Source organism: Passer montanus, unplaced genomic scaffold (assembly GCF_014805655.1).
Source record: "Passer montanus isolate IOZ18808 unplaced genomic scaffold, ASM1480565v1 scaffold11, whole genome shotgun sequence".
Classification (NCBI taxonomy): Eukaryota; Metazoa; Chordata; class Aves; order Passeriformes; family Passeridae; genus Passer; species Passer montanus.
This window is the reverse complement of record NW_024357613.1, coordinates 1,627,131-1,653,828: the sequence shown is the minus strand read 5'-3', so window position 1 is coordinate 1,653,828 and position 26,698 is coordinate 1,627,131. Positions and strand designations below refer to the sequence as shown.

The 26,698-nt window shown below is 36.4% G+C and overlaps 1 protein-coding gene across 1 annotated transcript in view; it reads right to left on the bottom strand.

Moving 5' to 3' along the window:
* CDK19 (cyclin dependent kinase 19) overlaps positions 1–26,698 on the bottom strand; it is a 124,764-nt gene that overhangs the window by 50,256 nt on the left and 47,810 nt on the right. The window contains exons 3-4 of the mRNA XM_039726599.1: positions 24,114–24,224; positions 14,315–14,455 (exon numbers count right to left, since the gene is read on the bottom strand). Of these exons, the coding sequence (XP_039582533.1) occupies positions 14,315–14,455; positions 24,114–24,224 (252 nt within the window). The remainder of the gene's footprint in view (positions 1–14,314; positions 14,456–24,113; positions 24,225–26,698) is intronic.

Sequence of the window (26,698 nt, the reverse complement as noted above, 5' to 3'; positions counted from 1 at the left end):
TCAAGAAAACATGCTTAAACTCTGGCCTGCAAGTCTCAGATCAAGAGGTTCCTCAGATTAAACACTACACTGATAGCTGAAATGAAAACTGAAGTGCAGCAGATCAGTGATGAAATCTCTCTAGATTAAGAATGAATTTATCCACCAGACTCAATATTTTACTGTGTTTACAAAGTCAACACAAGATTGAGGTGATGACACTGTCAGATGCACGAGTATTCTATTCAGGCTTCCATAATACATATGGAAGCTTTTCAGCCCTCAAATTTAAAATCACCTAGGTAGATAAAGTAGAGTGTTTGTATTAAACATACTTGATACAGTGACTTGAAGTGTTAATGGAAATCACTAGAGTTTATTAAAAGCTGCATAGTAGCTAAAGCAAAATGCTAATCTTCTGTCCTAAAAACATCTTGATTTATGAATGTAAACAGGAGAAAAAATATTTGAGGAAGCAGTGATGGCAACTAGGCTGGAATAAGTTACACAAGAAGGAAATTGTTTCTTTATTGCCTTTCTTCAGAAGTGTGTTTTTTTTAGGGTAAAGAAAGTACATTAAATATATTTATGTAGTGTAACATACTGCTACAACATGGCATTTCAGATTCTAAAAATTCTGTTTCTGTAGTATATTGCCAGAATTTTAATTTTTTATTTTATTACCTAATAAAAATGTATCAGAAGACAATTATGTTAAGAGATGCTTTCATGAACAAATACATCAGGTATTAGTATTACCTGTCCTCATTAATGCAAACCAAAAAGCATTTCTTGGCAGGATATTAATGTGTGATGCTTAAATATTTTAGATGAGCCAGCTTAAGACAAGATGTGAGAGTCTGTTAACTACTTTTGAAGATTAGGCTCTTTCCAAATGACACATATAGCACAAAACAAAGAAATCATTAAGTCACCTCAGAAAAATTTAACCTAACACATTAGCATTTAAATAAAGCCTTGTTAATGTCTCTGGAGTTATTTGCAGCAGTTTCACAATAGTTTTGTAGCAAGCATCAAGACGCCTCTTACACACTGAAGTTGCTGTGCTGTATCTAACACCACGTGCAATGGCCGATTAATTATTGACTTGGAACGCCTGCAGACAAGTTTGCAGCACCAACTACTAAAAGTTTTTTCAATCAATTGTCAATCAAGGCTGATTCTAGACTGGAGTCTGTGGTTGAAGATTTTCAACCTTCCTGCAAGCTACTTAATTATGATAACTAACTCCAAAACCCCTGCAGTCAGTAATACATATACTTCTGATAATATAAATAACACAAACACTTCTGGGAAGCTCGATTCTTTTTAAAGTGTACTGACTTAATAACAAAAAAGCTATTTGCTGTTTAAAAAAAAAAAGTCTGCCAAACCCAAAATGGATAAATCCCCTTGTATTTTGTAAACTATTTTCCCAATGATCTCCAAATGTTTTAGAAGAATTGCATAAAAACTAAAACATACCAGAACTATATATTGTAGCAATTTAAACATACGTGACCATTTTCACACATAAAGCTATTAATGAAAGCTAAAAGCTAGAAGAGACAAGGAAAGAATATTTAGTACATACAATTTTGAGTGGAGAAACACAGAAACCTGTTTGGGGAAACAAAAGCCTTAGAAAAGTCAGTCTCAACATCTTTTCCAAGGCAGGAAGGAGTGTTACTGAATTCAGAATCTAGAGAATAAGTTTTAATGAGTGGGTAAAGTTTTTGTATGAGCATGGTATTTTAATGAGAACCTAAAGCAAAGGAGAGTCACTCCACCTGGAATGTGTGAGCTTTTCCTACATGGGGGTCAAGTTATGAAACACAGCATTCTACTTGTACCAGCCACAGAACTCACAGTTACAGAGGCCAAAGGGAGGAGCAATAATTAAGATTGTGAAGATGAGATAGAGGAGTATTTCAGGAAAGTCAAAGCTGAGTCAAGGTTATATGAGTAATGTTAAAGAAGTGGCAAAAGGCAGATCAACAGATATGGAACGTGGGCAGAGGAGAAGGAAGTTGGAAGCAAATGAAAGATTTGTGTCAATAAAAAAAGCCAGAAGAATAGTTGTGAAGAAGGTTCTACGTGCCGAAAACAAAATCTGAAGTAGTTCAGAACTAATTATAATATTTTTCCATTCAACAATTATGCCCTTTTAAAAAATGAAAAACAGCCTGCATAGACACGCAATGGCTGTGAGATTCCTGAGAAACATCGTGATTCATGTCAAAAACACGAGCATGTTAAAGAGTGGCAGGTCAAGCTGCCCTAATTTTTTTAATTTTTATTTTTTTTTAAATTAAACATCTCCAAACACATACCACACTTTTAAAGTGAGACACAACTGTACTTGCTATAGCAAATTTGCCTCAGCTTACTAGATAAAATATCTATGTTTTCAGTGCACAAGTCTTAGGTTTTACCTCACTGTTGATGTTGCCAATAAGTCTTTGGATATTCTCACAAAAATCAAGTGCTTAAAATACAAACTCCCTGTGGAAATTTTTATTTTTTTTTTCAAACTGCATAAACAGACTAGACACTCAAGTCTTGTTACTGAAAGCCAGATTATGACTTTTGAAAAGTTTACTGTGTAACAAAATGCCTTTGAGAAAATCCCTGGCTTTCAGAACACAGCATCAGAGCCCTTTATACTTCCTGTTACTCTGTCCCATGTTTTGTACAGTCTATGCTCATCAGCTGAAATTCTTCTCTATAAGTTGCAACATCAATTTTGAGACCAGTCACAAACTTAGGACCAGGATTAAAGTTTATGGAAGCTTTATTGGAGGCAATAATAATTTCGATAAAGATTTAATTGCTGCAATGTTCCTACTATTAAAAATCCTGACACTATCAATACATTTAACAACTTGAAATCTAACACTAATAAGACAAAAAGAGACGCTCACACCTTCAATTGTGAACAAAATTTTTTCTAAGACCGAAGTGCTTCTTGCATGCTGAAGCCTAAACTAGACATATACAGTAGGAGAACTGTACCCAAAAGGCTGCATTGTTCTACAAGCTCAGTCAGAAAAACCCAATACCATACTGTCATTATTGCACTGACATTTTAGTCACTTTATTTTAATAAAGGATCTCTCAGAAACAATGTAAAACACTTGGAAACTAATGAAGTAGCTGTCCAGTTTCAATGATAGGAAATAGTCTCTCAGAAACAATGTAAAACACTTGGAAACTAATGAAGTAGCTGCTAGAAATAAGACAATTTTATCTCACCCTGTGAAGGAGTGACATATCAAAGGACTAGGCATTTTCTGCAGAATAAAAACATGCAGGTGAGCAGATACTACAGATCACCTAATGCAGAGCAAATCCACACCCTAGACTACCTTGCTGTAACTTGTTCATGTAGTCATACCCTCTGCGTTAGTCTAAGGTTTTCAATTACATTAAAACTACCGAAATACTAAAAAATAGTTCCACATCATGTGCATCAAGAAAAACAGCTGTATAGTTTAAAATATTGTTGCCTCTAACAATCCATGCTGTCTTGGCTGGAAATAATCACCCAGGCAGCAGATGGCTGGAGTGGATGGGCTCCTCTGCTGCAGCACTCCAGTTCACTTTTAGCACCTCAGAGCAGCACTGGGACCACGGGCTGGGTCAGACCCAGGGCAGAAGCACCCTCGGAGCACTGAGCACCCAGCACCGCAGAGGGCTGGACAGGGACACCACTGCCTCGCACCAGGACAGTGGGACTGGGCACAGACCCCTTCAGAACAGCCAAACAGGCACTTTTCAGACCACTTAGAAGAGCCACAGGACAAGTTTAAATGCAGTTTAGCAAATCTAGTTCAACACTTGATGCAGACTTTGTTGAGTGTCCCCATGTACACCACCCATGAGAGTGAGGAAGAGAGATTAGCATCTAGTGTTTTTCCAATGAAGCAAAAAGTCCTGAAGTGAGCAGAAGTGTGGAGAACAGCCGTTCAGTAAGCTACAAGTTATAAAGGAATATAAAAAGGAATGTAAAGGAATAGGAACACATATCCCTATAGAGAGGGGGAAAAATAAGAATCAAAACTTCCCACTGCAGAAGGAAAAAAGATCTTGAAATGAGATAAACAAGAAAACAGCTTGATCTAACATTTTTTCAAACATATCAAACCACTTGCAATATACACTGAGGCACTCTTCTGGTAGATAGAAAAGATTACTCTCAGCTCCCCTATAAGGTTTACTGCTACTGCAAGCTCTTCCCTTGGCACTACAGAAACTGGCACCAAAGAAGAGCAGATCCCCACCAGAGCAAGGGGATGTGCACAAAGAAACAAACTTCAAGTAAATCCTGCATCCTAGAAAAGAGCAGCAGCCAGCCAGCAATAGCATATACATTTGCTGACAGCAAAATTACTAAGAAGGTACTGAAAAACATATTATATTATCCAGCTATAACCAGAATTTCAAGCACATGCCTTACCCAAAACCTAAATGGGTCTGCAATTCTATTTGGTTTAACTATCACAAATTCAAATTAATATTTACTTGATAAACAGTTTTAGGGCTGAGACTGGGACACGCACTCAATGTCACGAAACAAACCAAATTTTAAACATCTTATTTAAGAAATTGTATTTCATCTGAGCTGGCTAATAGCTAATCATTAACTCACAGTTAAACTGCCAAAAAAAGTTTTCATAGCATTAGAAGTCAGTATCAGTTCATTAAAATGTGACCTACTGGAGTTTGCATTTATTTCATAATTCTAACAGCCATCATCCACAACTGTTACATCAAAAGTAACTACATGAAAGGCAAATCAAAGCAAAAATGTACAAGTGCATTTCATGGATTAGAGAAGAATGCAGAACAGAAGACACACTTCTGAAAAATCTTCTCTTTGGCAACAACTACAGTGTAAGACAAAATGGCTTGAGAAGCTGAAATCCCCCATTCCAAGAGGATTTTCAGGAATACAAAATATTGGCTATGGAATTTTATTTTTCATAAATTATGTTTGAGAACACTAGCTACACAGAACATTACAATGCTAAATTTTGGGATTTGGGCTCAATATTTAAACTAGCAAAACAAGCAGGCATAAAAATCCAAGTACAACCCGACTTCATTTTTATGACTATTTTTTTTGGTTAGGTAAAATACTTCAACCAAAAAAAAAAAACCCACAAAAACCATCCCCCCCACAAAATTCTACTTAACTAGAATTAGTTAAGTAGAAATGAACTAACAGAAAAATAACCTCAACCTATGTTCAAAGATTATTACAGCAGTAGGAGCGCAAACGTCACAGATGGAGGGCTAGCTTGGGAGTGGGAGGTAGGGGTTGCAGGAAAATGTAAATAAGTCCAATATAAAGAACATTTTTCAGATGCCACCAGCTAACTTAAACAGAGTAAAGGAATTTCCACACAGTTTTCAACTACTTTACATAGCAGCACAGAAAGGTTACTGAACTGCTTGGAAGTGCTTCTACAAGCCACTCAGAGGAAACCAGGTGAACTGTGCTCTACCACCACCAAAGTGCTGAACAAAGTGGAATGGGGTCTGTCAAAACAACTGTCATATTCACATGGGCTTTAGCTTCCAGAGGGAAGGAAAACAACAGGGAACAGCAATTTAAAAAATGCTGTTAGTACTGAGGTTTGGTATTCAGAAAATTGCGTGTGTTTGACTATTCGCACTATGAAAAACCTTTTTTTGTCTTGAAATCTTTGTTGCTTCACTGTTAAAATAGGTGATAGAATAATATATTACCAGTGATCCAGATATCTTGAAGGAACTGTTCCTGTATTAATTAAAATATCTTGCAATTTTAATTTGAAGATGGTTTTATAGGAAACCAGAGTTCTCCCTAGAGATGAATCTGAAGACCTAATACCCAGTTTCTGAGAGGATCACTTCACACAGTAGGGTCCCTTGACAGATGATACAAAGAATTTCCTTTGTTTTAACTGACATTACTGTGGTATTCGGTCTAAAGAGCTCCCATAAGGCCAGTGATTTCTGAAGCATTAGCCAGAAAGCATGGAAGTTGGAGAAGACAGAGGTCCTGAGAGAAGCCATCTGGGAAACACCAGCTGATCAGTCATTTTCTGCAGCAGAGCCAGTTTCTTTGACAAAGTTCACACATAGTAAAATGAGAAATAAACTAACATGCTATGCTAGTTACTGCAGCTTCCTGGATCACTAATCAAAGATGCTTAATTTAAATGCAAGACAATCTGCAATGTAACTGCAATTGCTTAGTAGAGCAGCAATAACTACAGCATATTTGCAAATGAAGAGAAATACACATGAGAAAGCATGTAAGATGTCAAGAAACATGGAGAAAGATGCATTTTTTTTCATTTTTTTTTCTTGATTACATGTTGTTACATCAGTTGTATTCACTGATTGTAACAATTTTCTCAAGCTTCACTAATTTCCATTACTATAAAACAGTATGGTGCCAACCTCTGTAGTCTTATTCAGAAGAGGTAAGGAGTCCAAACAGAAATAATTCCACAAATGCACTTGCAGTCAATCCCATTATCCCAACGGTACTTTCTCCAAAAGAAAAAAAAATAGTAATACTTTTGCAAAAGAAAAACTTCTAAAAGCAGCCTGTAACATTTGCATTTTTATTTAGAAGGCACAACTCAGTTTGCTCACTCCAAACAGTCTCCTGCAGCAGTGAGCTTAAATACATCACGAATTTACTAGAAACCTCCTTAAGGCAGATGGTAAGCTAAACTGGGGCTATTACAAAAGATGACGTTTTCAATCTGTTTATTCTGTATCAGGAGAAAAAAAAACAAATAAATTCTAAAATTATTTTAATACTTTCACTTCCTTGTCACCCTTTTTCCATGTCAGGAAAAAATATAAGTTCACAGGCCATATGTCATCTGTTGACTTTAGCAGCAAAACGCAGCCAAAAGAACATTAAATCAGTCCCTTTGTTTCTTCTGACTCATCTGAATTTATATCCAGTCAGGGTTTTATGAGCATAAGCTAGTTTCAGAACCTGAGGTAAAGCATTTCTCTTCAACTGTAATTATTTTTATTAGTAAAAATTAATCTACAAACATCTTCATGCTCTTGCCACAAACCAAAAGGTATGCATTAGTCAGCCATGGAAAAATTGCTGTTTCCATGTACACAACACAGGTAACAATCTGCACATACCTTTTTAAATCATGTGAAGATTAGTTTTTGCAACTGAAGGACAAAAGCAAAATTCAGAGTAATGAGAAATGCACAATTTTTAAGAGGTGCCTTCAATGCATGTTTAATATTAAAAAGAAAAATATAAAAGTATATGCTGATAAAACTCAGTTTGTTAATCAGCATGTCAAATTTCTGGTTCATTTATCTATCTAGAAGCATGTACATGTTTAGGCACCTACATAGTGCTCTTCCTCACCAATAAATTAAAAAAATTATCTTCTCTCTAACCAGTATAAAAGAAGAAAAATGTGTTGACCTTTCAGTTTGTAAATTCAAGTCACTTTCTAAAGTCAAAGGAATCTTATTTCTTGAAATATGTGGGTTTAGCTTTCATTTTCTTTCTTCTGGGAAATCTGCAAGCTGAGTATGATCATTCATATAGTTCTCTGACACTGTGGAAAGTGTTCTCCATCCCAAAGAGATCATGCAGATGGAAAAATAAATGATTAGGAGTCCTGAACCCATACACAGCTTGGGAAGAATAGCAGTCAGGAGTGCATGTCCGGACATATTCCTGCACCCTCTTCCCATGCACGCACACACACGATGACACAGAATGGTGGGGATTACAATTACAGTGGGTTTCAAAAGTTTAAAGCAACTGGGAGACAGGTTGACTCGGTATTTATTTATAGGAGTCCTGTGCATGCTCAAATGGGTGCAACAGGCCCAAGGAGCTTTTCAAGCCAGTACAAAATTACTGGCAGAAGGCAGGACCCAACAGTTCTACATTCCTTCACAGCAGCCGCCTGTCAAGACAGGGATGCATGAACCTGTATCTAAATTTACTTTTGATATCAGCACATAAAAATCCCATTTTAGAATTGCTAGTAATAGGGGAGTTTCCCACACTCATCTATTTACATTTATTTTTAAAACCCAGTTTGCTTGCATAGCAAAATGAGAAATTTAAAAGCCACTTCAGTGCTGCTACTTTTTGTATAACTTTTCCGATCATTTACTGGAAAATCTTGGGAGGGCACAGGGAGGAAGTCGGGGAAGCATTTAAGTGATATGAATTAGGAATGATTAAAAAAATAAATATTTTTACTTATAAAAATAAATAAACATTTATTTATCAAAGGCTTTGAAATGAAAGCATGAAAGCAGAAGCAAAAAAATTAGTATCTATACAATATAATTTTAAGTCTTCTGGTGCCTTCAAACAACATGCAATTATTTTTATTTTTAGAAGAACAGCATCAAACAGCAAAAATAAGTCACCTATATAAGCCATACCATATTAAACCAATTTCATAGCACATTAAGCAGTTAGCTACAAAACAGACCCATAAATAGGTAACAGATTGGGAAACAGAGGCAAAGACAGGTTAAGCGAGTTGTGTAATGTGGGAGCAAAGTTTAGAGCAGAGTCCAGGTATAGGTCCATGGTAAGAGACTCCCTACTTACACGCTGTCTAGAAAAGGATTATTATGAGAAAATGGCCAGGGGTTTTTCCTAAACTAAAAGTCAAACTAAAAGCCTGAAAACTATTAGAGCTTTATTGAATTTAATATAACAGAATTACTGAAAATTTACTAAAATGTTGCTATTCTATAGAAAAATTGTGATGGGCCATTTAAAATACTTATTTTGAATAAACAAAAATATTTTTTTTAAATCCCATAAATTATCAGAGTTAGAGGATGAAAACCTATTTAGTTCAATCATTTCTGAATAGGCTGTGCTTGTATGGAAAGAGAAGTTGCAGATTCCTACAAAAAATTATCTGTTTGACCCCTTCAGTTTGGGCTTTACCTTTCTGCTTTACTTCTGGCAGAAGAAAACTCATGTTCCAGATGGCTGCAGATGCCAGAAAACCCTGAGAGACAGCAATACTGCACTGTCCACTCCACACAGTTCCACAAGAGATGTGGAGCAGAACCACTGGAGAAGACAACCTGCCCTGAGTGCAGTCACGGCCAGCTGGAGCCAGACACCTCACTGGCATCTCTTGGCTCTGCTCAAAATTTATCCTTGGAAAGATACTCCTGGCTTCCTGTTCCTACACCAGCTGGGTATCCAGGGACTTGTTAAGATGCCTGAAGCAGAGAGCTCACACATCTGATCATCCTAAAGGCTGCATATAGACACTTACTATACAGACAGATATGGGGAGTCAAAATTATGTCAGCCTCGATTGTCTGCTATGCCTTTTCACCAAAAATGCCCAGATTAGCTCTCCATAAATTCTGAAGGTGGGAGAAGCACACAGACCCTCCCTAATACACTCCATAAAGAAACAGAAACCGCTTAGCTTAAGCACTCAATGAAAATAGCTTCTCCCAATACAGATGGCATAGTAAAACAAAGACAGATAGAACACAGATATTATTTTCTCCTTCCTTAAGAGACAACAAGATGGTAATAAAAAAGTTGAATAAAAAATATAAAAAGCTCCTCCCTCTCCCTAGTGAATTAGTGAAATTAGAGTGAAAAGGTTAATTTGGAGAGAATGGGTTACACTGAGAAAACCCCACATGGACACAAATGTGCCCAGATTAATGTTTATATAATAAAAACACTTAAGCAACTTTGCTCATTTTACAAAGTTACTTTATATGAGCATCACAAGCAAGTTTTCTATTTTAGAATCTTTAGAGCAACCATTTAACTCCCTGGGGAGGGGAAGAAGAAATCTGCATTTCTCTGTTGAGTTTGATTTCCAATATTCATTTTTCAACCACTCATTTTAACATTAAGCAGTATTCTAAAGAAATGCCCAAGGTACGTAAGTGGAACCTTAAATTAATTTTTCCATATGGATTCTGTGCACTTCAAACATCCCATAGATAACACCTTCCTTCAGGAAAATACATTCTGTTACAAATAGAAATTGTTTTTATCAGGTTATAAAGGAGACGGTCTCTACCTGCTTTTGACCTTAAGCAACTAATCTACAGAAGGACTGTTAGAACAAGAAAGTGCTCAAATCCTTTCAGTTGCTAACATGGACATTGCAAACACTATATGGAAGATCTCCATTTTTTGACATCTCAGTAAACTAAGACCTTTGCTGAACATACCTGTACAATCTAAATATTTCCCTTCTAGGAGAGGAGGGGACAAAGACCTCAGAACACTCTGAAATAGTGTACTTCAAGTGCTTGCTCTTACCTCAAGGTACAGAGTGCTGGTTAGACACCATTCAAGCAGACAGCCCACAGTGTATACAGAGTAGTTTAAAAAGCCAAAAGCTTAGTACTCAAAGGTTTTTTATCCAATATTTATCTCTATTAGCCTCTTGTTCATAATGAAACACTCCAGCAGCTAGCAAAGCCAGCAAATCCTCCCTCCTCTCATGCATGGCTTTCAGGAACATTGCTATGCTGAAAAGGTAAAATTATCATTGCCCAATGACATGCAATTCAACAGCAAAATCCTACTCAAAATGGGCTCACAGGAGAACAAATGTATGGATTTTCACAGACTTAGGTCAACTCCAAGGGGTACAAACTGGCATAATGCTATTCAAAGAAATCAGCAACCTAAGTCTATACTTGTTTGAATCTTGCCATAAAGGCTGAATGGTTTTTAACTGAGAGAAATTAAGAGCTTAGCTAAAAAAAAAAAAAAAAAAAACAACCTAGAAAGTAATTTAGCACCTTTTTAACTGAGAGAAATTAAGAGCTTAGCTAAAAAAAAAAAAAAATACCTAGAAAGTAATCTAGCACTTTACAGCTACTCTTAGGCTACAAAAGCCAGACTCAAAATAACCCAAATACTACAAAAAATTGAAAGATACACAACACTAAATTAGTTTCCACTTTCTAGAAGCATGAGTACAAGTCTATTTGGTGTTTGCCTCAATTTGAGCACTTTCCTAAAGCTGGACTTGCATTGGCAGTCTTAAACTGCTCTAAGTCTTGCATTACAAAGTTATACCAATTTAATCTTTTAAGAACACTTGCACCCCCTCCTAAGAATCAAAAGAGTGCATTTTAGCACTAAAATAACCAGATCTAATGACAGGTGATGCTGGAATGGCCTCTGTTGAGCTTTGTGCCACCACCTCCCACCTCACGCTGCCTCTGCACCAGCTCCAGCACACCCAGCTAAGCCCCCAGTGAGGTCTCTTCAGGACCTAACCCTGCAGAAAACCAGCTCTGCAGGTGAAAAGCTTTCTGCGACACTTTGTGTGGTTTGACTCCCTGAATGAGCTCACCAGGAGCCAGGTGAGTGTCCCTGCCAGGCCATTCGCAGGGGTGTCACTGCCAGGAGGGGAAGAGGGGAAGGAGACTGTGTCCTTGTGGCAACAGCCATCCATGAGCTCAGCCCAAGGAAAGGACATGGAATTCAAGTCAGCAAGTTCACATTGTTCACCATTTTTATCACCCTGTTATGCACTTGCTGGTTAATCTTAAAAATGATTTAACTAAAAATATCTTAGCAATTTTAAGGTTTTAAAGTAACAAACTTGGCATTCCAACTTCTTTAAAAACCTCTTTGATTTAAGGCAGTAGTAAATTAAGATTTAAACAATGTTCTTCAAATACCTCTAAGCAAATAGTTAACCTCCCAGGTTTCTGTTTCTTCACAGCATTTGTTAAATAAATTACAGAGGTCATTTCCATGGCTCAGGAGAATTTGACTAATATTATGATATTCTTGGAGAATCTAATTTTATTGAGCAATGAAATAAGCATAACATGACTTTTATGGATGTCACTATTTTTTGGTCTACATCCAAATACAGGTTAAAAATAGTAAGAACAGAGTTATATTAAACCAAGAAAGTACAAGGTGTTTTGATGCAAAACTTGGTTTACATAAAATAGCAAAATACTTTTTCCAGCAGCTGTAAATCCAAACAGCTATGAGAAAACCACCAAAACCTGTTCCCCATCTTAAAAGACACTGAGGAGGTAGTATTTATGTATTATGCAAGAAACTGATTCCAGTGAAATTGTGCCCGAGGTATCATTCTTAGGAGCAAAAAGTCACAAGCATGAGCATACGAATAAAAATTACAGATAAATAAAAAGTCTTGGTTAATCCAGGACAGACACTGAGGAGGTAGTATTTATGTATTATGCAAGAAACTGATTCCAGTGAAATTGTGCCCGAGGTATCATTCTTAGGAGCAAAAAGTCACAAGCATGAGCATACAAATAAAAATTATAGATAAATAAAAAAATCTTGGTTAATCCAGGATTTAAATTTGTTGCTAGTTATATTAACCTCTACTTTCAAGTGCAGACACAAGGACACATCCAGGATAACATCAGGTTTTTTCTTACCATGGTCAAGATATAACTCTTTGACATACCTGAACTTTTCTGGATTTCTGAAGAAAAGAAATTTAAAAGGCAAAGGATTCTGGTTATACTTCTAAATCACTAGTGTATCAAAGCAATTTTTGAATGGTTTCCTTTGTCATACTGAGACATCCCAGAATCCATCAGTTTACATTTATCTGCAGACCAAGAACACACTAAGACTTCACAAATTACTATTCTTCTCCCTTCTCAATTATGTCAACATCATTCAAGCACTATCATTCCAGAACCAAAAAAAAAATAGTCTTTTTCACAACAGCAACCATCATCTCCCAACATTCCAAAAGAAAAGACAAGGACATTAGTCAACAGCTTTACTGCAACTCATCAGCAACAGGTAAGAACTGCAAAGCAGCAGCACTAGTCACACAAAACACCTGGTGCTGCAGGCTGAAAATAACACAAAATTCTCAGGGCTATTTGTTGTTATTATCTTAGATACCATCTTGTATTTCCTATCAAAATAATGAGTTCATGTATGGCATTTAAGTGTGTGCGTAATTAACAGTTCCATGAAGAGGTATGTCTCCCATAGAGCTGGATATAGACTTTCCAGGTGTTCCTTCTCAAGCTGTAGCTAATCACAGCTGAGCATTCTGCCAGAGCAGCAGCTGACTCTTTAGGAAAGTAGTAATTGTAACGTGAAAATCAGAGTTGTATGTGCTTCCTGTTTTTTGGTCATGACTAGTATTCCAAAGGCAAACCACACCCCCTATCCCTTCCCAAATATACTAACATCTGGAATTTAACAGAAAAACCAACGATAAACAACCAAGGAACAAAGTTAAAAAAAAAAGATCCATAACAAAAATCTGAAACCTGCTCTGACCACTGTTTTACATATTACAAAAAAAAAAAAATAAAATTCAGTTCAGAAAATGTTTGTGACTTGTATTCCAGGCCTGGCTTATAGTATACTTATCTATTAAAAAAAATTTAGTCTACAACCAAAAATTAATTCAAGTCCCCACTTTCTATTAAAAACTCAATGATTAGTGACTGGAAGTTTCTGCACAGACATTCCTATTTTGACATACTGGGGCAACTATGAAAAATCAAAAATAACCAAAATAAAAGCAGTGACTTCAGACACAGATTACCATACCTAGGAACATTGTTTGGCATATTAATCATCACATTTTTTCATGCCAAACTAATACGGGTGTGCTTCCATTTGCATTCTAGTTAGAATGCAAGTGGAAGCACACTCGTATTAGTATTCTCTTCATAACCACAGTAGCACTTCATGTAATTATGAGGAGCAATGGAAAACTTTAAGGGGACAAGTGGAACTAGAGACAAGGCAACTGGCTGCCCTTGTAATCTGCAATCAACTTCAAGAGCTACTTCAGGTCATGAGAAATTTCAAGATGATAACTCTTTTATAGTTCTCTTCCCACGGTCAGAAAAAAATACCACATGGAAAAGAAATACTCCATGAAAAAACTACTCTTTCACTAGCTTTTATGCTAAGTTGCACGTAAGCCAAACAATGCAAAAGGGTATCAATCACTCTCGTATTTAGATGCCTTTTCAAAGTCATGCGAAAAGTTGTAAGAATGTTCAACCAACATATAATCAGCTGTCTCACGTACTGTTTTTGGATATTGATATCTGCAATCCCTTTACCGGATCTGGCATCATTGTCCGAGCTCAGATGACTCAGATAAAAACAATGTGAAAGCATAGTTTGTTTTCATGTTGAAAGTCACAACTGGGCTCCTGCAACAATAACAGGAAGAGCTGTAGGGATCGATACGCAAGATTACTGCCAGGGGCTGTTCTTGTCCTAGCCAGCAACACGCACGTGCAACTCTCTTGGGCAGGTATCACATGCCACACTTACCAGATCTCTGTGAAGCACCCAGTTTGCATGGAGGTAATGGATTCCATCGAGGATCTGGTAGAGTAGGGATTTAACCATAGATCTTGGCAACTGCATGGGCTTTTTATTTGCTTTTGAGGCACGGTGAAACTTGATAATATGCTAGAAATAAAACAAGTAGAAACATGAAGAAAGTTAGGTGATAGATAGGTGAGAAGGTTGGGTGTTTTGGGATTTTTTAACTACTAACACTAAATAATGGAATGAGATACAAAGTTTGTTGAACTTTGGAATTAAAGTAATAGTGATGCACTCACAATTCTCTCCAAATTGTTTTTATTCTCTGAGTTGCTTCAAAGAGCAACTGTGAAGTTTTTCTAAATATCTAAATACTGGCTACTTACCTCCAGTAAAGGGTCTTAGACATTCTCCTCCCTCCTTTCTCCCCATATGGCATCCTCTTACCCTTGGCAGCTAGACCAGAACCTTTCAAACCAGGAGTATCTACCAGTAGGAGGACAACACTCTATGCTTTCACAGAGACTTTCCCTCCTCCTCTTCAAAAACATCCAGGCTTGCAACTACTATTCATCCCATCAGGATCCCAGTAGACAGATTAAATAAATATTTTAATAACTATTTGAAGGGGGGGAAGGTATAACTCCAAAGCCCCCACACCACAACATTTGGGTGAAATCACATTCAAACATCTATAAATGGTTATCTTCTTGCTCCCAATTTATGGCTGCATGCTTCATTGATGATAACAAGCTGGTGGCTCCTGGATTACAGAAGTCAGTCTGCCCACTAGAGCACAAAAAACCACTTGAAAACATGGAATGCAGTAAAGGACCCCAGTATTAGTTGAAGGAATGAAAAAAAAATTTGAAAGATTGCTGAGAGATCATGAAATAGTCATAAAATAATTAATTCTAAGATCAATGTGGAGACGATGAGTTGGGTCTGGTCTTGCTACACTGTACAAGAAATAAACCGGAGTCAGGCCATTCTACCTTTTCAATCCTCAGAAAAGTGGGGCTATGCAGGGCACAAATCCATTCTTAACATATGGTCATTCAGCAAATTTTATTTCAGCAAAAATTTATTTTTTCCCCATCTGAATGATATCCATTCTTAACATATGGTCATTCAGCAAATGACTAAATATGTTTATTTTTTCCCCATCTGAATGAGCTCCTTTTTGAAGGCAATTCAACAAAGCACCTCAAATAACAAAATCATTTTCAATTATGTCTTTTGAAAGGTGGAAATGAAAAAGGCAGTTTGCATTTTTACTGAAAACAATACAAAATGCTAGAGTAGGACTATTAATTACCTATTTTTTAAAATATTATTTGTCTAGCTAAAGATCTTCTCCCTTTCCAGGTTAAAGAGGTAGCCAAAGGCTGTGTTTTAATTAGACCACTGCTCCCTCCTTCACCATCCCCACTCCCCACCCAGTTTGTCACTACTGCTCCCAATGGCAATGGTAATGAGTTAATGTTTACTCATGGTAAATGCTACCTTTGGCTGTCAGCAGTACCGTAGCCACTGTCAAACTGTACTTAGCAAAAGTGTAAACAATAGTGTTTAAAGAGAAGTAAGAAAGGCAGAAAACACCAAATGAATCAAAACATCCTGCTTACTCCCTATCAACAATGTTCCCACAGAGCCTTCCACTAGTAAGTGTACAGTATTTATGGCTTCGTAATAAAACACAGTAGAAATTTACAGGAACGTCACTTTTTAATATGCTCATGAGGATCAATAAACAAGACGAGCTGTTAGTACCTGATACTGACTTGTGCAATCACTCTGGAAACTGTATTGAAATACTTTAAGGGATTATTTCCTTAGAAAATTTTTTCTTGTGATGTCACAAGAAGACTCAGTCTCGTAACTTCAACTAGGAGTCCCTAGTACTAAATGCTCACTGGATAGCAACCTTCAAATGTAATTACAATATGATTTATAAAGCAATAATGCTTTATAAACTCACAAATTAGTATATTTATTATTACAGGAAATAAAAATTAAATACATAGGAACCAAAAGGCAAAGGTCATACACAGAGGCCTATAAATCCAGTCCTGCCCCTTTTCAAGGTACATGTAATTACTAGAAGGGATTTCTACACCCATCTAAAAACCATCTACTACCCACACAAAACATTAGTCCTTAGGCACAGAGAAAATGAAGGAGTCTCATGAGACAGAAAGGGACACAATTAAACACAGATGTGTTGAGGAGGAACAACACATGTGGCTCTGCCTCTGGCTCTGCCACCTCTGGAAGTGGGGAGTGAGACAGCACCAGGTTGATGCTATTGGATTTCTGTCCCTGCCCCTCCCATGTGGCTCCCAGTTAGAAAGGCTAAAGAAACAAGCTCCTTTCTTGAAAGGGTTATTGAATTGCAGAAGCAAATAAAAATGGATAGTTTTGCTCGAAGCAAGCAATATCACCACTAGGTAAAATCCAATTTCCTGCAAAAGCAAATAAAACCTGTTGTTGCCAGCTTACTCTATGGAAGTTTATATCCAAAAGATTGCAACCATCACAGTTTAGAGAGCTGAACAAAAGCTAAAAATATACTGCAGGGCCAAGTAGTATAGGGAACTGAAAAGCTAGATTTGCCCCATGACACTGGAATGAACCACAGTGTTTGTGACCAAGCCCTACACTGAAAAGTTGTCTTAAAAAAATTAGTACATCCAATTTCTTGTAAGCAACTAGCCACATGAAGAAAGAACAACACACCTACCAAACACTAAACAGCAATTTTAATGGCAGTGTCCATCAAAGAAATTGAAGAGCAAACAGGTGCTGCTTCAAGTACAGCACAGAACAGCCAGAACCTTAGACCTAATAGAGGCATGGAATAATTTACAGGAATTACAGACTGCATTTCCCATTTCCCAGAAAATTGATCTAACCACCAGGCTTCAAAACTACACTTCTCTCATTCAATATCTCTTTTTGCCGAATAGCACACAATTAAGACTATCCTGTGAGTTGAATATAAATCTGATCCATGACAGGTATGAAGCACATTCTGTCTCTCTCTCTAGGGAGCATGAGGTGCACTTGGACACTGCAGTTTGTAACCTTTAGGTACACTCAAGTGCTTTGCTGAATCTTACCCCTAATGAATAGCCATTAAGGACAAAACATGAGGACTTCCACAATCCAGGCAAGTCAGAGGCACGTTTGTAACAAGACAATAAGCAGAGGGTCAAAAATCTTCAGTATTCCCTGTGTCTTTTTTCACTGCAACTCCTTAAAGATAACTCACAGATCCTGATAGATCACCTGGCCAAGAAAGCTGGAAAACACCCAGACTCATTCAGCAAAATTAATGAGGAAAGTTGTCGTCAGTCCACACTATACCAGCTGCATTCTACAGAACAGAAACCCATCCCACAATGCTATGCAGACATAAATTAATTTTAATTAGTTCATTAGAACACTGCAAGCTCTCTTCTGATAAACTTAAAATCTTTCAAAACAAAAGAACACATATCATAAGAGTTAAACGTAACTCCAAGTGATATTGAAATCTATTTAGCAAAAGTAACCATTTTCCCTGTGTATCCATATTTCTAATTCCTAAATCTTAAAAACATGCTGCCACAGATCCTAATAGATCACCTGGCCAAGAAAGCTGGAAAACACCCAGACTCATTCAGCAAAATTAATGAGGAAAGTTATTGTCAGTCCACACTATACCAGCTGCATTCTACAGAACAGAAACCCATCCCACAATGCTATGCAGACATAAATTAATTTTAATTAGTTCATTAGAACACTGCAAGCTCTCTTCTGATAATAAACTTAAAATCTTTCAAAACAAAAGAACACATATCATAAGAGGTAAACATAACTCCAAGTAATATTGAAATCTATTTAGCAAAAGTAACCATTTTCCCTTTCTGTATATCCATATTTCTAATTCCTAAATCTCAAAAACATGCTGCAACTGACTGGATCCCAAAAATAGTGTGAGCCAATTAGGTATTCACTATTAAATATTAAATATAATGTAAACATTTTTCTATTGCTTGTACATACTTTGGTTTTAATTTAAACAAGACAGCAACTTCGTAGAAGTGATTTTTAGTCTTTATTCTAAATTAAATTAATACTTCGCTGACCGATATTAAAGCACACATTCAACAGAAGCCTAGGAAAGCAAGGAAGGTAAAATTTTCTGCTTGCAATATCTGGGACTATTGGTTTTGCTTACTAACTGCTTATTCCACATTTTCAACTTTAAAAAGTGTAATGAAATTGCAAGGAAAACTGGATGAACCACATTACTTTAGTAAGACTTCACTAAGATTTTAGCTCTTGCAAAGGCAAGACCATATCAATGATAAAAAACAAAGAGGAGAAACAAAGCTAGATATTTGGAAATAAAATCAAACAATATTCTATCTAGGAGTCTGACTGCTTTCTTCTATGTTACCTAGTGCATTGAAATTGCTTTGAAAGCCAGCTAGTGAAGAACTATGTCCATTTTGTAAATTCTCCATCACAAACAAGGCAAACATAATCCATAACAACACAGAGCAAATTCAAATCCCTAGATTTACCCAGCAGTTAAGTGAGCATTCAATAAGATCCTAATTTTAGTCTGCTTCCAAGTCTCTGTGTCATCCCATTCCCAATTCCAAGGACTGCTGTTCAGTGTGACAGAAGTTAAAAGAAGCAAACAAACAAGTTAGGCCTAGAAACTTTTCACAAAAGTAGGAAGCCAGCTAACAGAGGGATTTTATGCATTTCTGACTAAATGAAATTACAGTGAGCTCCCACCTCAACATACATGAGAATGCACAGACACAAGCCTCTAGAAAACCTGACTGCTTGTGTTCCACTGCTTAAGGCAATGCTTGTTGAGAATTAAATGCATCTCCTTCAAACTGAGATGCAATCATGCCAATGCAGATGCCTCTCCCTGCTGAAGCAAACATGCTCCCACGCTTCAGCAAAATCCCTGCATTCTATCCAATCCCTAATCCAGCCTTTGAGAACAAAACAGAATTATGTCAATGTGCCAATAAATATAAAGTTACATTTTAATACTGAGGAGAGGGAAGCTTGGATACATGTAAAATCTGTACTAAGGCCAAGAGGATTTATTTTATATGTCTTCCAGTCTCACTTTTAACACAAAACCACCTCAAATTACTAAATTTACTTTAAATGTAAATCATTCCAAAAGGGTATGAAAGAACAAATCAGAATCTTAAGGTGGTATAAAAACTAACCATGCATTGTTTTCGTGATTTTCAAAAAGAGAAAGACCCAATGAACCCAAGTACTTTGTTTGCTGTTCCAAAAATAAATCATAGCTTGATATGCCTACATTTACAACTAATTTCAGACATCAGAGTTTTAGAAACTAAGAAAATTTTGTCAATGTACTTACCACAAGTAAAATAAAATAAAATCAAAACAGAAGTGGATAGAAGTACCTCTAGAGCAACCACTTTAGTTTCCAATTTTGGAAACATTACAGCAATTAAAATAAACTATCCTTCAAAAGAGAAAGGGGAAAAGTATGCTTGTTCCCTTTAAATGGTGCTAGTGCATAGCCATCATCAGTACCTTCTTTAAAATGTCATTGACCAAACTGCCTAATGAAAGATCCTATTCCAAGTGAAAAGAGGTAGACATTTTCAGTAACAGGGAAAGGAACTTTAATACATCAACTTTTGCTAATGCTAGCTTGCTTACATATCTAATCTTTGAAACACAGATCAAATACATCCCATATAACACATCCCCACAAACACATATCGTATAATTTTCCAAGGTTTTGCTGGCATCTTTCTAGGTTTTATAGTATATTTCGGCCCTAAATATTGCAAAAGAACTCTATACAATGTTAATAAAAATCATCAGAATTCAGCTACCCTTTCAGTACATAAAGTTAAATATATCACTGTTCAGTTTTTCACAAATTTATGCTTTTGAACCTTGCCTTGTTTTGAGGCCTGCTCCTGCCTATTGTTTCCTCCACTTCTCATGCTTTGTGGTGTAGGAAATTAGCCCATATGAACTACCCTCAAATTCATACAAGTCTGGCAGAAAAAGCAAGTGTGTGTTTTGAGAATATGACAAACAGCTATGGGCAAGGAATGGCACTTCCCTCTGCAAGAAATTCAACCATCACTTTGATGGTCAAAAAACCCCATCCAATTCACTTAGAAGGAATCAATCATGACATAAAGACCTATGCCAGCCCATTCCCTTGAGTCTGAACAAACCTTATACTCTTCTTCCAGCCTATATTGGTACATATGTATACAAGAGAGAAGACTGCGTGAAAAACCACCTGGCAGAATCACCTGGATTACCCCAAAAGGGTAGACATGACTTACAAAATCAAAATATTAAAAAACCTGTTACACTGAGAAAAGTATTTTTATGCATATAAAGATATTTGTCATCAACTAGCATGTGAATTATATTTATGATTAAGAGCTAAACTGAAGCCTGTTGAAGAAGGAATTATAACTGATTATACCATATTTAAGGAATATGTTAAAACTCAGCTGTTAGACAATATTCATGTGATTAAACAAATGTACAGGTTTATTGTACACATCAGTATGCAACACTCTCCCAATTTAATTTATCATAAAAGATGATTCAAAATGTTGTTAGCTGAAATTAAGTATATTTATTTGTAGACTGAGAGCATCAAGTAGTACTATGAAATTCACATGTAGGAAGAATAGTTTCTCCTTTCCTTTATTTGTTGATTATTTTCAAGTACTCATGACTGCTAATAATCTTTATCCTACATTTTTTAAAAGCAGAACATATCCATAACAAGTAATTAGTACAAAACAAAGCCAGTTTGTCCATATATTTTTATTATCGACAATAATTCCAAGGCTAATTTTACTCCACGTTTCTAAGTAGTATTTGCTGCTAAGCATTTAGTTGCTAGAGATCACCAGAATCTAATAGAGAGAAACATTCAACCAAACCTAAAAAATTCACAGATCATGGTTTAACTGGTCTGGGATACTGAATGTATCATCACATTCAATTAATCATAGTTAATTATTTATGCACTTATTAAGAACCAGCAGTGGATTTTATTGCTATAAAACACATTTAATACATTTTTACTATGATAAAAATGTCACCCTCTTTTCAGAATGAGATCAAACCCATCTAGAAGCTTCTTATTTAAATTACAACATATATTTCCAGAAAAGGGGAACCTCAAAATTTTACTTTATATACACATACTAAATGAGTCTGGGAATTAACTCTGTACCATAACTAAGAAAGGTATATAGAAAACCTGTCAATACAAAAAAAAATTTTAAAAATTATAATAAAAATGTTGGTTAGAATCAGAAATCCTGTTTAGAGACTATGAAACTGAAGTCATCAAATGTGCGTTTATCTGTGGGACCATAAACATGTGCTTTAGTAAATACTTTTAATATTAGAAATCTGCTTTTAAAGGGAACAAAAGAAAAGTTCAAAATAGTGTAACCTCTACAGTGGCTAAAAGTAATTAGATTGCAAAAAAAAATTCACCTCCAGGACATTTATATCAAACTTTTCCTGAAGTCCATTTTAGTAATCATCATGGATTTAAAGCATATATACATATTCTTTTTGATATAAATTTGAATGATGTCTTTAAATGCACTAGCTTTATGCAGGAAGTTCTGGACAGCAGTATACTGTCTAGAAGTATAAGACTAGGGTGATAAAGAATGTCCATGAAAGTTCCAATAAAAAAGGAAGTTATTCTTTTGCTGATAAGACAGCAGGAACTCTGGCATTTAAAACAAATTTTTGACCTTTAAAAATAAAAAGTTAACAACTAAGCAATAAAAAAAATTTTAAAAAGTGCTAAACCCCTACTAAATTTCTACCCCAAAGAGTTGAAAGGGCACAAGCTGTAAAGCACAGGAAATGCAAAACACAACACAACACAGACAGAATGACAAGTGGTTGGTATTACTGAAATGCGTTACAAAATAAATGGATTTTCAGGAGGTTTTTGAAGGAGGATAGTGAAGGATCTTTACGTACGTTAATTGGGAGGCTGTTCCATGTGTAGGAGGCAGCGTGGAAAAAGACACAAAGTTGGGAGTGAGCAAAACAGACAAAAGGGGAATTAAGAGCGATGCTTGGGAAGTGCTGACAGTAAAGGAAATGAGGACCAAGGTTAAGCCAGAACCAAGAGTGCCTTGAACATGGCAAACTTTATGCAAGGGAGGAAAAAATTCCTGGCAAAGGCTTAAGAAGCAAGGAGACATGGGCAATTATACAGGAAAGGAGAAATGATTTGTGTAGCATGTCCCATAGAAAAAAAATAAAAACAAAAGAGAGTTAGGAAGTGGGAGACCAGTTCATATCAAGTACCTCATTGTAACAAACATTTCAGTCTTAGAAAATAATTAACTTCACTGAGATTATATCCAATACCCAGCCATATGGGAGGAGTGGCAAGAACATCAAACTGCAGTGATTCTTCTAAAGCTGTTAAATCATGTGAAAAATCACTATGTAGTGTAAAAACCACATGCCCAAAGTAAAATCCAGTGGAAAATGTTAGGAAAAAAGGTGTTTAAAACACATGGCAATAAATGTAGCAGTAAAATGTGTTTGTTATGACTGTTCCATAACATGAGTAAACTCCTTTAATGCACAAAAAAAGTCTGTCATACAGAGATTTAGCTAATGCACTTCTCTTCATCATCACTACCACCAGTTACATGAAATACACAAACTCTCAGTGTCCACTGAACTTTGACAAAGAGAACTTGCAAAATACAAACCTGCTAGCCCATAATAGAAATAAATAAAATATCTTTCAAGCTTTTGAAGGGGAGAAAATTATCATGATTTTACATGTTCTGAGACAGAAGTGTCTTTTTGAATGGTCTAAGTTTACTTTCTGTCCAATTAAAATCTTGGGTCAATTACAAGCTAAAAAGCAAAGTATGAAGAAATTGAGCAATTTGTCACTAACATTTGTAATAACACTATCTGTATTACTGAACCCTTCAAAACTAATAATGGAATTCATATTACCACCTCCTCTCCTTGCCAGTATTTTGAAAGGAATAAACATATTGGTTACACTTTGTGTTTGATATCTTTCAGGTTTAAACACAAATCCAGGTTCAAGTAACTCACATCTTATCAACAGATGTGGAGCTTGAATATTTTTGAGTTCAAGTCACAATGTCACTGATGTCCACCTCTACAACAGCCTAAACCAAAGCCTATCATATTTTTCCAGAAACTTAAAAACAGACATCTAAGTCTCTACTCCTCTTCCATGTAATGAGTGTCCATCAGCAGCCCCAGTTAGCTTACTTGTTATTTTATTTCCACTCATACTGTCACAAATTCTCTGTTTAAAATATAGATGACTGAATGTTAGTTGCTTGCAGTCACTCTCAGTGAGAGGACTCAAAGCAGTCCCCCTCCTTTTTTTCTTGTATGTGTATGCGCAAAATGGCAGGAAAAAAGTATTAAATACATTTCCAAACACAGTTTTAGAAGATTTCAATTTAGGAATGCTTTCTTTAACTCCAATTTAAAGCTTGCAGAAAAATCCTTTTCACTTCAAAACCCAATCTGACTAAAAGAAAAAAAATCTATGTAGTCTTTGGCAGGCTTTAAAGTGTAAAAGTAACAGGATAATCAGTTAGACCCTTAATTACAGAGTAAGAAATTAACACATCTCTGTCTATATGAAGGAACATCACACACACACCAGTTTGAACAAACTCTTATTGCACAATCTCAAATACTCAGGGAAATCTGTACTTACCCACAAATCATGCTCAGCATAATCAAACAGCAGCCAAACCTTTCTGTCACTGTGAGAAAGGAAAACCTTCTGCAATGCAATCACATTTGGGTGCTTCAACTCTCGTAAAAGCTGCAGAGAAACAGAGAAGCTCTTGTTACTTCTGTGCTTGTTAAGAAGAGCAAACACAGCAACAAAACCACCAAACAGGTCAAACAGCAAACAAGGCATCCTAAAACAGGCCCTAGAAGGAAAGACACCACCAATTCAGCACATTATCTTCCAAACACCAAAATCAGGATGTACACAGCCTCCATGGCATGGGTTGCTGCTCTAACATATAGCTGCCCACACTCAGCACAGAGCTGCCCATCCCACCTATTCATCCTACTTGCCATCAGAATTTTTCTTTTAAAAAGTTATTACACACAAGTATAACTGTTTTCTTATAAAAGGTGAACATCAGGATTTGAGGATGCCAGAATGAAGTTTGTGCAGCTGGTCCAGTTCTTTGTCTGGACAACACAGTTCTCGATCACCACATAATTATTTTATTACTAATAATTTTCTTTTGCTTTGGATCCCTATCTCACTTGCCCTCAAGTTCATTGGCTGTTGTTCTCAGAAAACAGGGTGTTTCCAAAGAAAAGTTTATCAAAATGGGTTTCCTACTGGTTGTTTCACTATTATTCTGTAATCCAGAAATAATCCCATATTTATTTATTGCCTGCCTGAAAAAAACTAGGTCTCATCACTAATCAGACAGCATATTAAAGCAGGCACTGCTGCTGAAGTCATCCTTCTGCCAGATTAAACTAGGTGCAGGAGGAGTTGTCAAGTAGTACTCCCAAAAACATAATTTCCATTGAATCATTTCCCCCCCCCTCCCCCACACACACACTGTAGTCACCAGAATAACTGATAATTTCTGTTTTATCTGGAAATTGCTTACATCTGCAGCACTAGTATATACATTGCCAGTAATCAATTTCTAATGGCAAAATTGTAAATGGAATACATTCCAAGATGCATTTGGGAAAAATGAGTCTTCCATTTTTTCACCCTACAGAAAAAGACCTGAGATGTTTATTTTAGGGGAAAAAAATCGATTTTAAATTATCTTTTGACTATACAGATATCTGTCAAGACAAGAAATCTAAAGAATATCATAGCTATTTAAATGTATTCCAGCTTTCCAGTACATGAAATAATTTTGATCTTTTTTTACCATTCAGGAAGTGTTTTCTTGTTTTTCTTTCTTTCTTTCCTTAACCCTTAGCCTCCTTTTCTGTATGCCAAACAGGCCCAGTTCACTCAGCAGCTCCTTGTGAGACTTGCTCTTTGTTACATTCTGGCCATCAGGGCTGCATGCCACAGCAGCCAATGCTTCAGCAGCACGAGAGAGACCAAGGAAATGTTGGCTCCAGGAGTCCAACACACCACATCAAGAATGAGAGCTCTGCTCTAGCTATGCTAGACTTGCAGTGGTGCTCCACACCTACTACAGGAGGTCAAAAATTATAATGTAAGGTACAAGGGATGGGTGTGAGCCACAAACTTGGTCAGATTTACATTAAAAACCATCTCATCTAGAAACATGCTACTGCCGGAGAGAAGGTGACCACAGGGACTGAAGAGATGTAACTCTTAGGTACATGAAGAGTGGAGATAAGGGAAGTCATTCTAAAAGCACTGGAAAGATGTGATCAGAAAGGAATATTGGGCAGAACCAAACACACAGGTGTGGAAATCAAAAGACAGCAAGCTGGAGACAAGTTTCAAAGACAAGTATCAATCTAAGACAAAAAGAAATGAGGAACTTCAGAAACTCTATTTTCATTACAGCAGACAGGTGGAATGCAATAATGTGAAAATTACAGTGACATAGCAAAACTACTTCATCATAATTGAATCTTCCACCTACCCTAACAACTTCTATTTGATTAGAATTTTGTCAGTATTTACCTCCTACACATGCCACATACACCTAACATGTAAGTGATGCACCTTCATATGACATGATTGTTATGTCCATGCATCACCATAAACACCTCTGGCAAATGTGCATTTCAGCCCTACCTATAACCACATGGACAGCTTCAGGGATGTGGTAAATCATCATCTACAATTTTCCTGCAGCAAATTGCTGTATAAACTTTAAACAAACAGAACATATAAATGGAACATAATACCAATATTCTTTTCTTAGGTCTTCAATAGAGCAAATCAGTTTGAAGACTTGGTTGATTTAAGTCTGAAGTTAGAAGGAAGAAATTACTATATTGTCCTAGTAATTGAAATATTCCAGATTGTACCTGACAATATCTTCTATTACAAGATAGCAACCGGAACATAAAAAGGGTCTGCAACTACTACAATTTATAAGTAAATAAACACAGCATCGTATTTGAATAGTACTTTAACCTAATGTTCCTCTAAAATTTAAGTTCCATCACACCCAACTTGAGGTAAAATGCTGATAACCTGTGTCTCAGTTACAATACATTCCCTTCCAGTAGCAGCACATAAGGCAGTTTAGACAGAAAGACATTGAGAAGGACTTCATAGTGAATTATCAACATCTGTGCAACTTTGACTGTCCTGTA